Here is a 14292-nt window from a genome sequence, read left to right on the forward strand (position 1 = left end):
GTGCCAACCTCCTTCCTCCCCCTCCAAAATATAAGTTGAGTAAGAAATCGTCCCAGCTTCACTAAGGTTATGGTGAAAAATACTATAAATTGTCATCTGCAAAGAAAACAAAAAGTTCCCGACTTTGCCCCACCCCGTTCACTTGACGCCTGTGAGTAATTGTCATCTCCATCCCACCCCACCCACCACTATCCCCATTACGCGCCAACTGTTGGTAGGCTGCACGAAAATGTAAAATACTTTTGCTGATTACCCTCTGTTCGATATATTATATACTTTTAAAAGGTTTTTCTTATCAGTAGGGTTTAAATACATCTAGAAAATTTACTTTTCTCAAAAAAAGGGATTTTCGTGGTTTTAATACATTTTTATCTAAGTTTGCCTAATTTTAATCTCAAGCTTGCCCCTCCCCCCCCCCCCTTTGCCATATAGCCTCAAAATGAATCAGCGTACTCCTATATTTTTTGGAAATAATAGTATGTGATAAATTGAAAACAAACGAGTAAATGTCAGCCCAAATAAAGATGAGTTCACCTCACAGATATGAAAAGTAGGAAATAATAATAATAATAATAATAATAATAATCATCATCAACAAAACGAGATTCGCTGCGAATGAAACATGGAAGCGAGGCTTCTTTCTCCTCTTCTTTTAGCTCCTACTAATCTTATATTTTAGCAACGCCATCAAAATTCGTCTTCTTCTGCCATATCGGGGAGGGATTACGGGCGATTTAAGACGCACGCTTGCCGTTACCGTGAATCACATTTCACGTCCGTCCGCATAGGCTCCAGTCAGGGCTTTGCTCAGCGTCGATATATGAGAAGTAGTTTCCGGTGGGTCGGTGGTTTTCTCCGAGTGTGTTTCTTGGCTCATCCTCCTCTAATAATACTGGCCGCCATATATGGCCTCTCATGTGCTAAAAATGGCGTAAAATCTAAACATAAAATCAAAATATTCTTCCATATCGTCCTTTTTTTGGTGCTATATGCCTACACCTGGAAAATTGTTTGATAAACACGACAAACGTCAAAACAGCAGTGAGACAGACAGACAAACAATCACGTGCAGGCAAATAGAAAAGATATACAAATATAGACGTACATATGTTCAGATACTCATACGATTAAGTGGACGAGGACAAACGAACTCGAGACAATTCATTTGTTGTATTTCTTTTAACACGATACATACGGTAACACTATAACCTTTTAGCTACGTTACACCCGATAATGTCAACGCTATTCAAGCGGCCGATAATTCAATCAATGGCAAGGCAACAATACAGGTGAATTTAAATGTTTATCATGCACAGCCAAAAGTCGACATGCGCACTTGATGGTTGCTATGCACGCTTGTGGCGAGGACAGGGTACCTGTGCATTGTTCCTATGCTTTAGGTGTGAAACGGTTCGTCAGTATCCGGACATTATTTAACACAGGTATGTTTTGTTCAATCTTTATCTCAGGGATCTAGGTTATGGCCGATATCATCTGTATATCCTTAAATGGTAATTAACACCTGTATCATATTTACTTCGCCTCTTCAGAGATACATTTTACAAGCAGGAAATTAGTTAGTGCTACCTGTACTTCAATCTGTTCAATGTAAAATTGGCCAGTCAAGTATGGGTATGTTTTAAGTTCTTTCATGCTTCTGTCACCATTGAGAGCTTATTGGATAGTGTATGTTTTATTAAATATTTTACCACTACAATATCAATGAAAGAAACGAAATATGTCACTTGATTAAAACGGCTTGCACAGCCTGATGTCCTGGGCAAAAATGTGGCATAAAACTGGAGTAGTGAGTCTCGATCTCATAGTAACTTGAAACGCGGCATTTCGAGAAAAAATACCGATTTCTTTGTAACGTTAAACGCGACATTTCGAAAAAAAATATCGATTTCATTGTAACGTGAAACGCGACATTTCGAGAAAAATATCGACTTCATTGTAACGTGAAACGCGACATTTCGAGAAAAATATCGCGCATTAGGATAAGTGTTATTATTATAATTATTGTCATTATTATTGCTGTTATTATTATTATTATTATTATTATTATTAATTGCGAATATGTAAACGATATATATATATATATATATATATATATATATATATATATATATATATATATATATATATACAAAATTCTTGTTATTTTCTAAAGCTGTCAATGGGGAAGAAGTTGCAAATACGCTAATACAATATGTAAATGAGTACTTCCAGATGCGAATATGTGTGCATGTGCATTACCTGACTGCAATTCCCGAATCTTGTGTTAATCAGCTGGGACTACAATAATAATGTAAATGTAACAGCTGATATGTTACGGTAAAGAGAGAATGATTAATCCTTGGAATGCGAGCATGAATTCCAGATTTGTAATGAAAGAGATTAAAGACCATGAGTCGTGCAGGAGTTAGTATTTGTATTTATATTAGTATTAGTAATTTTGTTTGTATTTGCTAAACGTTATCTCAATTTCATGGAAATAAAGGCATCATTCTCTTTTTTAACCTTTCACATTTAAAGACGTAAACCTTCTTCCAGTTAATCCTAATTAAATTTAAGACCTCTAAGATCTCTCGTACTCATTCAATTTAGTTATATTCAAGACTTTCTCAAATGTATATGATTAATTCACATTTCCTTGAGACTGGGTAAAGGCCTGTGCTAAGCTAAAATCACAACATTGCCCGGAATGGACAGCTACACTAAACAAAAAGAGCCCATAAAACTACACTAAGAAAATAACAGCCCATAAAGCTACACTAGGCAACAACAACAAAAACAGCCAATAAAGCTACACTAAGCAGAAACAGCCCATAAAGCTACACTAAACAAAAAACAGCCCATAAAGTTCAATGTCTCCAAATTAAGACAGGAATGTGAAACAGACTTTGCCAAAAAATTGTTCAGCCAGCTAGAAACAACTGCTGCGAATTCCGAGAATGTCAAGGAAAACTTCAAAGACTGTGTACTGATCTCCATCCTAAAACCCTAATTTCCACCATAAGCAAACTTCATTATTGGCTTGACGAGAACGATGCTGCAACACGGAGAGTAGTGAGCGAGAAACATTGGCTCAAAAAAAAAAAAAAAATTAGAACACGTCGTCTAAGAAGGCTTCATTCAACAACGTCAAGAAGACTGTCCAACGCAGACTCTGAGAGTTGCAAGACTAATGAATGAGCAACAAAGCAAACGAGATTCAGCCCTACGCAATAAAAATAACTTCTATATCTCAGTAGAAAAGCTGGGTACCGCGAACAGTTGCGTACCCGGTATAACGGGGTATTTCTGAATGTACATACGTACCACAATCTAACGCAGTTATATTAGGGACTAACAGTTCAATGTTCTGGATCTGGAACCTGACACATATTGGTTTATTTTATGTCTGCTAATAGCTGGGAAAAAACTCTGGCTCTGATATATAGCAAAAAAAACACCACATTATATCCATGATATTATTAAGACAAAATAACACCACATTATATCCATGATATTATTAGGACAAAATAACACCACATTATATCCATGATATTATTAGGACAAAATAACACCACATTATATCCATGATATTATTAGGACAAAATAACACCACATTATATCCATGATATTTTTATGACAAAATAACACCACATTATATCCATGATATTATTATGACAAAATAACACCACATTATATCCATGATATTATTAGGACAAATTAACACCACATTATATACAAGATATTATTAGGACAAAATAACACCACATTATATCCATGATATTATTAGGACAAAATAACACCACATTATATACAAGATATTATTAGGACAAAATAACACCACATTATATGCATGATATTATTAGGACAAAATAACACCACATTATATATATGATAGTATTTGGAAAAAACATAAATTATCTTAAGATAAAAGAAAAGAAAATGTTTCAGCTCAATAGAAAATCCCCCCTCCCCGAAAAAAATTTAAATGGCCAGCAAATTATAGATGAATTAGGTACGTGTATGCTAATTGTTGTAAAAGTTCTAAAAACTGTAACTAAAGTGGGACAATTATTGCATAATAGCTGATACTGTGAAAGACATCATGCTGACATTTAAAGCTTATTGAAAAATTAGGAAGTGCTATTACTGAAACGCTGTTGATATAGTAGGCAGGGAAACTTTGGGTGGGATGCCAATATCAGGGCCAAAAAATTACCAGACAGGGCCAGCAAACAATAATACCACATTTATTCAATAAACGATACAATATTTAGCGGAATTAAGAAATCACGTGAATTTCAAACAGAAAAGCGCGCTACGATTTTAGTCTTAAAACGGAATACATATACTTTACACATTCACATACGTTAGTAAATAACTAAAATATGACATGTGATTTTGTTTGTTGCTGTTGTTGTCTTTTTTAATCCGAATGTTCGATTGGGCCCAAATATGTTCCACTACATTTCGTTTGACCACCTTGTGGGCATGATACGTGTCAAGTTATGTGATTGAAGGATCATACATATGATTATATTTGTAAAATTCACACTATTTTGTGACAGATAATACCCTTTTGTAAAGTTTTTGAACTACTTTGTCACGAATAATGAAAACACACTGTTAATATTAAAGACGTAACAACCTTCCTCGGGAATTTCCGTCCAAATCCATACTGACGGAAGTTTCCGACGTACCAGTACAGTGAAAATGTACTATGGTAGGCACCACCAGTAAAAATACCGCGTTAAACCGGTATACGGTTACACCTGTAATACTCCACACCTCTACTCTGATGATAATCTACGGGTTGCAGCCATAGGTAACATCTCCAATGCCGAGTGCAGATGACATAACACTGCTAACTATCAAAGAACGGATATAGCAAAGATGGGTAGAACACTTCATCAACATCCTTAACAGTCATCGATCAGTGCGGAGGCTATGGATAGACTATCCCAAAATGAGGAGGAAACTGATCGACTGCCCCAAAATGAGGAGGCAACTGATCGACTGCTCCAAATGGAAACCAACGTATCTTTTGCGGATCCTCCAACGCTGGCTGAAACTGACAACTATCACTTGACATGCTGACAAATGGCAAAGCACCATTGACAGATGCGTTACCAGCAGAAGTCTACAAAGTCGGAGGCTCATGGTACAGAAACTAACAGATCTCTTCCAGTTAATGTGGACTCAAGAAACTATACCCCAGAAGTTTCAAGAATGCACCCATCGTCCATTCGGGCAAACAGAAAGACTATAAACAATCCTGCAGCAACCATCGGGGCACCTCCTTGCTGTCAATAGCCGGCAGCATGCATCGCCAGACCTCTGTTTAATAGCCTTGTGCATCACGTCGATCAAGGACTTCTGTCTAAAGTCAGCGCAGCTTCAGGAAAAGACGAGAGTCCACAAACATAGTGTTTGTCAGTAGTGAAGGCCTCTTAAAGATCGTGGTACTGTTTAGTTATCCAGAGAAATTCGTCGTATTGTTTCGGCGATTCCATTATGGCATGATCATTGGTATCGTTAACAAACATGAATCATCTGAACCACGTCCAGTCACCAATGGTATCGGACTAGTTCACTTACCTCGGTAGTACACAGTCACGTACAGTCACCAATGGCATCGGACAAGTTCACTTACCTCCGTAGTACACAGTCACGTGCAGTCAACATCGATGACGAATCCAATGCTAGAAGTGCCAAAGAAGTATGGTCTTTTGCAGGCCACTCGCAAATGTATAGAAGAAGCGCAGATATTTCAGTCTGCAAACAAAACTGAAGGTCTACAAAGTTCCAGTACTGCCGACCATGTTGCATGCATGTGAAACGTAGACGCTGTACATACGCCATGCCAAGAAAATTAACCATTTTTCCTTGGGCAGCACGAAAAAATTGATGAAAATAAAATGGCAGGAAAAGGTCCCGCACACTGAACTTTGCATGCTGTCAGTCATTCCAAGCATCCACACTCTGCTTACGAACCCAAATATGAGTTAGGCAGGCCACGACAGACGAACGACTACAGTGATCTTCTATGGCGAGCTGAAGGAGACAAAAGCAATCAAAGGGAGGTCAGAAGAAACACTTCAAAGACCTCTTCAAGCCAACCTTGAAACGCTTCAACGTTGACCCTGCGTCTTGGGAAGATCTTTAAAATGATCGCCCCACCTGACACAGTCTCGTCCATGTTGGAGCTACAGACTATGAGCTGAGGAGAATTGCAGATGTAGTGTAGAAGCGTGATCAGCCTAAATCTCGGAACTGCGAAACGTCCTATATTGGCCAAGAAACTCCAAACAGCATCTCCTGTCCAGTGTGCCAAAGCCAGTTTAGAGAACAAATCAAACGAAAACCCAGATCATTTACTGATTTCATAACCATCATTGAACTCGAATGACGATCAACCAACACACACACACACACACACACAAACACACACACACACACACGTACAATTCGCTGCGATTAAATGTTATGCCCCGTGTCTTTGGTTATAAACATATTTGGCAGATTTTATTCTTTGTTAGATGAAATTTTAAAATAATTGACAAAGGTCCCAAACGCGCCTGGACAAAATTTCACTGTAAAATGCAGTTTAAATTCGTTTTCAGTTTGATTGCCACCTATCTAGCCTTATAATATTTATTAGATACATTGTGGAATTGTATTTCTTGATAGCACAGCGTTCTTCTTTTAGGAAGAAAATCCGTAATACATGTATATTGTTTCAGTACAATTGTTTACTAGACTTCATTTTCTAACAGATACCGATGGCAAAGGTTGTGACAGTTTTTGGTGCAACTGGTCACCAGGGTGGAGCTGTCGTGCGTGCACTAGCACGTGATCCAAATTTCAAAGTACGTGCGGTTACCAGAGGAGATTCTCATTGTGATAAAGTACAGAATCTTACATCATGTGGTGCAGAGGTTTTGACATGCAATTTCAATGACGTCACAAGCATAAAAGAGACACTGACTGGAGCAGACGCATGCTTTGTAGTGACGTACACTGATTTTTCTAATGCAGATTGCATGGACGAAGAATTAAAAATCGGACGAAATTTGGCAAAAGCATGCGCTGCCGCTGGCGTCAAACATGTTTTGTATGCAACACAGCTGAATACGTTGAACATTATAGGCATTGCAGCCAGACATTTCGTTGCCAAGGCTCAAATTCAAGAATATTTTATGGAGGAAAATTTGCCAATGACTTACATTCTAGTCCCGTGTTATTATGAAAATTTATTCGACTACCTGAAACCCGAGAAAATTGACAACAAAAGTTTCAGACTAGGTATGTAAAAATCTCTCTCTCTCTCTCTCTCTCTCTCTCTCTCTCATGTTTTCTAGCGTATTAATTGCAACTGCCTCAGACACAAATGGATAAACTGATGTCAGACTGGGTAACTTTGGAACCACTGGTAACAACCTGATATATATATATATATATATATATATATATATATATATATATATATATATATATATATATATATATATATATATACGTGTGTGTGTGTGTGTGTGTCATAATCGTTGCCGTCTTGAACATATTGATCCTGGTAAACAAGTGTTAGTGTAAACCGTAAGATGAAGTGTATGCCTTTGATGGTATCATGTTGTTTTGAGTATCGATTCTCCTTTACATGTATGGAAATTTAATTACTTTGTTTTCTTCAACAAATAGCTATTCCAGTTGGCACTACCCCTCTAGATATGGTCTGTGTAGAAGACATTGGAGAAATAGCCAAACTTGTGTTCAAGAACAAGGATAAATTCTTGAACAAGACGCTGAGTGTTGCCGGAGACAAAATCACCATAAAAGAAATGGCAGCAACGTTGTCTCGCTACCTTGCCCCGATGAATTTCAAAGACAGACAGGTAAGTATCATTTTCTTCGAAGATTTTACAGCAGGTTATCACAACACGTTAATATTGTATTCCAGAACACAATATTCAACAGATATTTATAGACCGCTGTGTTTGTACTGTTGCATATTTTGTGCGAGACCAAAGTAAAATGGAGCGAGCTTGCGAACCCCATTTATTTTGGACAAAATCATAATACTCAGAACTACAGATAATAATTTATTTATATACCTCGATTTGTTAATATTAAATTGTATTTAAATTGATTTGCATTACATTTTTCACTGAATCGATCATAAACACACAGTAAGACGTTACGTGATTTTATCGGTCTGCACCTGGACAAGTGATCGAACCTAGTACGCCCGATGTAGTCTGCGAGAATGAGATGTATAGTCAACATCATCGTCAAAGACCTAAGAATGGTCGAATCTGTTGTCACTCCATTCACTGTTGGTAGCAATAGAATCGATCACACGTGGTCTTCAGACTTTGAGTCTACGGACATTATGTATGTCTCATGTAACCATTGTTCTGATTGGAAATGTCGCAGTATAATTGCGAATGTCATACACCTAGCTTTCAGTTCAGGCTGACAGGCAAAATCCAAGCAGGAAACAACAACACAGCAATAAGGATCGACTGCAAAGGAAAAAATAAAACCGCTATTTTCGAAGTTTATTTCACATCAATAAAACACAAATGTCGACAGCAATCTGTTCCTAATTAAGAGTTACTTTTTGTATTTGAGTGCTAGAGGGGAGTAAAATCATACGAGTTAAATTGTATCGTTCTTGGTACTACAAAATTAAATATATCTGGCATTTTCGCAGGAGAAGGAAATTGTCTTTTTTATTATATACGAAACTTGCTCCAGAAACAAACCTTTCAAGAATAAACTCACTCGTCAGCACAAAACCCCACAACACCCTTTTCGTAAATTCACCTGGCCTTCATAGGTTTGTCATATGCATAACTGTGCATTAAGAGAGCAATAGGTTTGGTTTTACATAATATGTCGCAATAAATTACAGTGTTGATATTTTGTAATCTATTTGATCATATTTGACAACAAAGTAAGTCCGATTCAGCAATGCATCGCAGCGGTTTATCATAAGTAAGGGGAAATAACTTGAGAGAGAGAGAGAGAGAGAGAGAGAGAGAGAGAGAGAGAGAGAGAGAGAGAAACGGCTTCGAGTCAAATTTCTTCAGGTAAAATTAATGATTAAGCCTGAAATGAAGTTCAGTTTTTATTTATTTGTCCTAGCTCACGGAGTGCACGTTTTTGTTGCTGCAGTCACAACTTATGTAGGCACACACAATCAAGCATAACATGGAAGTATGAGAAATATAATGATATATATTTCATGTGTGAAAATATATGAATGAAAAAGAAGAAAATTATTTCGCCATTTAGTTTGTTTATTTCACACTTAAATATATGATACAAAAAAATAAGGATAGTCTATGATTTTACGTGTTGTTGCGTCATGGTATGTCTGCTGTGACATAATATTACGTAGAAACGGCTTTTGCCTGGGGTACCATGCTATTGGGGGCGCTCTACAGATATTATGAACTTCTGACTGAGGAGTGACGGGTCTAAAGTGAAGTTGTTTGCATTTGCAGCATGCACAATGGAGAGAATGTTGGCATACCTATTTGTTACTTTCACGTACTTTGGCTGAAGTTTCATTAGATATTGTACTTATGAAATTTGTACATCATCTAAGCAGACAACTGACCAAAATGATTGCTCCCATGTGCTCCAAAATTCAGCCTCAATAAGTTTAAAATACACTATCTTCAGCAGTTATTAAAATAGGAAAAAAATAATTTTGCTAGGCTAGACAGTAACAGTTTCTGAAAGTGTAATGATTAAATTACCAAATATGTAAAATGTAAAAAAAAAAGTATTGGCTCTTTTTTTTTAACAATTTACCTCTGAAGTCTAGGAAGTGAAATTTACCAAGCGAAGGTAGCAGTCATTTTTATAAGTGCACATCTAATGTAAGGCCAAGCTGTATAATATATAACCCAAAATACCCGCATCAATCGTACAGCAAAATAAAGGGAATTAAAAGTTCTTTTAACAATACATAATATATACAAGGTCAGTTTTAAATAGCCGGTATAACTAGTGAGGAAAACGTGGTAAGTGCTTTTAAAAATTTAACCCAATGCAAAATACGAAACTGTTGAGCGCCACCATAAGGGGCGCTAAATTAAACGGAAGTCAATACTTATTTCCTCTGTCGGGGGTCATAGTTCGCGTTGGGTGCCAAAAAACAACTGGGCCTACCCTGCGTAGTAACAAACGTTTTGGGTCGGACGTGTGCTTAGCAGTACCAATAAGTGCTTGAAAATGTCCAGTAAGTATAAAATTTACTAGATCATCTAAATTATTGCATTAGCATAGGAAGTGGGTGAATAATAATTACAATGTGCCGTTGACTGACCTAATGAGCCACCTCGGCCTGAATAGTGGAAGTTGGTCAAGTGATCAGTGACATACAAAATAACGCAAGTTTTAAATTCTTGTAACTTCAACATTTTCTCATCCAATGTTTACGATCCTTTCACAAAATGCTTAAAAATCTTCAGTCAATTACAGCGATATTTTCTGAAGGGAAGAAATGTCATTTTAAAAGATATAGTAGGTTAGTGAAGCATTCGTCCATTATCCGACAGGCAAGTTATATAATTCTTTACACGTGCTGAATGTTTTCATGTTTAAAAAGGCGAATTTTGATCGAGTTCAAATAATTTAAACGGCATAAAAAAGTGTCAACTTTTGAAATTCGATAGAAATGTTATTGTACTGTCTTCTCCATTGTGGATAGTGTACATACTTCTTCCTCTTCATGTACAGTGTACATACCGTCTTCCTCTTTATATACAGTGTACGTACTGTCTTCCTCTTCGTGTACAGTGTACATACTGTCTTCCTCTTTATATACAATGTAGGTACTGTCTTTCTTTTTATGTACAGTGTCCGTACTGTCTTCTTCTTTATGTACAGTGTACGTACTTCTTCCTCTTTATGTATAGTGTACTTACTATCTTTCTCTTTAGGTACAGTGCACGTACATCTTCATGTTTATGTAGTGTATGTAGTGTCTTCTTTATGAACAGTGTACATACTTCTTCATCCTTATGTACAGTGTACGTACTATATTTACTTCTTCATCCTTATGTACAGTGTACGTACTATATTTACTTCTTCATCCTAATGTACAGTGTACGTACTATATTTACTTCTTCATCCTTATGTACAGTGTACGTACTATATTTCTCTTCATGTACACTGTACCTACTGTCTTCCTCTTTATGTACACAGCCTTCCCCATTGTGTACAGTGAACATACTGTCTTCCCCATTATGTACAATGTACGTTCGCTCTTCGTCGTTACTGGAGAGATAGTTACTGTATTGGAACTGAAGGAATTTAATGTTTGCTCTCATGCAATTTGAAACGATAAATGATTTGCAATACAAAGTTTTCCAATAAAATTCTTTCTGATATACTCAATCTCATGTTTCAGTTTTGTGGTACGTTCCACGAGATTATTATTGTTATTATTGTTATTATTATTATTATTATTATTTCAGATCACACTCACTGAATACCGCAGTTTACCATATCCTTGGGCCAAAGACTTTGCAAACATGTTTGACTTCTTCCTACGTGTGGACCAGCGATATAATGTACAGTACACAAAACAAAATTACAATCCCAAAATGCAGACCTTCAGTGACTGGGTACAAGCAAACTTGGAAAAACTACGTCAAGAGTTCAACAAATAGACTTAATTTTGACAGTATGTATCGGATAATGGCAATAATGATACTGATAATGATAATAATGATAAGGGATAATAATGATACTTTCATCTGCACGTAGATATTTGGTACAAATCTGACTTGGAGACCATAATGAGGGACCCATGGAATTCACAGCTGTACCAGACGTGGGTCTTTTTCCTTGGTTTGACTCTCGCTAAATAAAACTCGAGAGGACTATAGGTCGTCTTAGGTACATTGTGCCGATTAAACAAAAAATTCGTACATGAGGAGAGGGTTTTCCCCTCAAGTAATTAAGCGTCATTTAAAAAAAGGAGTAAAAAGTGATAACAATCTCTAATCAACACATCCATCGTAGTGGAAATTTAAAATAAACATAATGGTATGTAAAAAGAGTATGGACAAAAAGGCACAGGCACTTTGTATATTATTTATTATTATATATTTGAAATGTTCACTTGAAATATATTGTATGTTCCATCCGGTTGTGCTTCCTCTGATATACGAGTTTCAACGCTTATTTATAACGTGTAATGCGAGCTACTAAATCCTACCGGTTTATGCCATGAATACGAGAGGCACAAGTGGGCCTGAGATCTCACTTGTTGACATCTTTCTAATAGTCAAATGAAAGAGCAGTTAGTCACATATTTGGGTCAGTAGGGTGTTTACTGTAGAAATTACCAGCCCTGTTAATTCCTATATCATAAATGTTTTCAATGTTAAGTTTTGGACCTTCATTCATAGTTGATGCCATATCGGCATCATTTGTCAAATGTTAAAACGCAGCTATGACAGGACGCTTTCTGTCAAAGTTGGTCAAAATATGTTAAGAGTTTTTTGTTTTAAGATAACGCTGTGTAAATGAACTTCTTTTTTAGTAACGGAGACCAACTCGGATGGCAGATCTGAATGATTTACATGAATTTTAAAAACTTGAACCAAGGGCACTTCCTGTCCTATGTTGTCAAATTATGTTAAGCGTTGATTTTCTTTCAGAATAAGATATTAAAGTTTATCGTCTAATTATAGTATCAGCAGCTATGTTTAGTGTCAGACTGGCACCATCTGTAAAAAAATAGAAGCCTTCAATGCAAAGTGCTTTCTGTAAAATTAGGTCAAATTCTGTTGGGAGGTGTGGTGGAAAAGTCATTAAAAGATTTGGTATTTTTAGTAATGGTGGTCATATTTAATAGCGAATAGGCATCATTTAGTTTTAAAATTTGAAAGACCTTAGAGCCAGAAAGATTTTGGTCAAAGGTAGTCAAATTCTACGGATCATTTTTGGAGGGTCGGTTAAACTTTTGTCCATTGTCAGTAACGGCGTCCATTAGTGATATCATCATTTGTACAAATTGAAAAGGCCTTCATGTCTGGATGTTTTGTGCCTAATGAAGGTCAAATACTGATGATTGTTTTTACTGTAATTGTTTTTTTTTTATATAAAAATTAGCTAGAAGTTTGTTATTTTTTTAATTTTATTTTTTGATAGTAACAATAATGGTAGCAATAATTTATGGCTCATCCGCATTACTTGCATATTTTTGAGAGCCCTCTAGCAAGACTCTGTCAAATTTGATCACATTCATTCTGTGGAGCGATTTATTAGAAGTACTAGTTTACAGTTTCTTATTCTTTCAATGGCGTTAACCCTATCTGGTGGCGAAATGGATCTTGCCAGGCTGCCATCTTTTAAGCATGGTCCAGTTATGTTGGATTTTGTTTTTGTTATAAGAGTTGGCACAAACATTTTTTTCTTTATTGACGGCCTTATACAAAGAGGTATCTGCCTCACTTTAAAAAAAAAAAAAAAGAATTTGAGAGGCTTTATTGTCCGAATGCTTTCTGTAAAATCATGCACAATTTAGTAAGGCGGTTTTTGAGAAGAAGATGTAAATAACAGTTGTGAACTCTGACGAACTGAATCAAAAATATCAACATTTTCTGTCATCTAGCTACCTTTTAAAAATTACAATGTTTACCCAAGACTAGCGATTTAAGCAGTTCCCCTTTCTTTCCACCTCTTTCGCGCATTTTCCTGTGTGCGTGCATCTGTGTGTGTGTGTGTGTGTGTTATTCGTGATATATTTTGTGAAAGTACATTTCATGAAGAAAGGAGACAACTTCAGGCTAACCTTTTTACGGGGTCAGATGACTTGCTGAAAACTTTTTAAAAAATCAGAAAATTATGGGGCTTTATTGCTTTTGTTTTTTTTTTTTTGTTTGGGGGGGGGGAGGCTGTTGGAAGGCTTGTTTGCCGAGACAAATACGGTGCCACTAATGGTGGGAGCCTTGGACTCACCGCTAACTTATGAGAGAAAAATAGGATTCATAATAGTGGATTAAAAGTACCAGATTAAACTATACATATTATAAGTGTTTAAGAAGTTTTAGATTGAGAGACAGAGAGTACAAACCGAATAAGTATACACATATATAATCTATATTATTTGGGTATTATTACATTCTACTAACATGGTTTTCGTCAGTCATCCTTTCCCCTGTGTATGCAAACATACCCTTATGAATAGATCTATACAGAATGCAGAATATGTTGTTGTGGGGTTTAACGCCATTTTTCAGCACACGATAGGCTATGCATGGCGGCCAG

The 14292-nt window shown here is 36.5% G+C and overlaps 1 protein-coding gene across 1 annotated transcript; it reads left to right on the plus strand.

Annotated features, from left to right (window-relative positions):
• The first annotated feature begins 1163 nt into the window (after positions 1-1163).
• LOC149777672 (nmrA-like family domain-containing protein 1) lies at positions 1164-14057 on the plus strand. The gene is made up of 4 exons (XM_089938720.1): positions 1164-1442; positions 6774-7302; positions 7696-7889; positions 11490-14057. The coding sequence occupies exons 2-4, from the start codon at positions 6780-6782 to the stop codon at positions 11682-11684; spliced, it is 912 nt and encodes a 303-aa protein (XP_089794846.1). The 5' UTR covers positions 1164-1442; positions 6774-6779; the 3' UTR covers positions 11685-14057.
• The last annotated feature ends 235 nt before the right edge of the window (positions 14058-14292 follow it).

This window comes from Sinohyriopsis cumingii, chromosome 17 (assembly GCF_028554795.1).
Source record: "Sinohyriopsis cumingii isolate HCF-2022 chromosome 17, ASM2855479v2, whole genome shotgun sequence".
Taxonomy (NCBI): Eukaryota; Metazoa; Mollusca; class Bivalvia; order Unionida; family Unionidae; genus Sinohyriopsis; species Sinohyriopsis cumingii.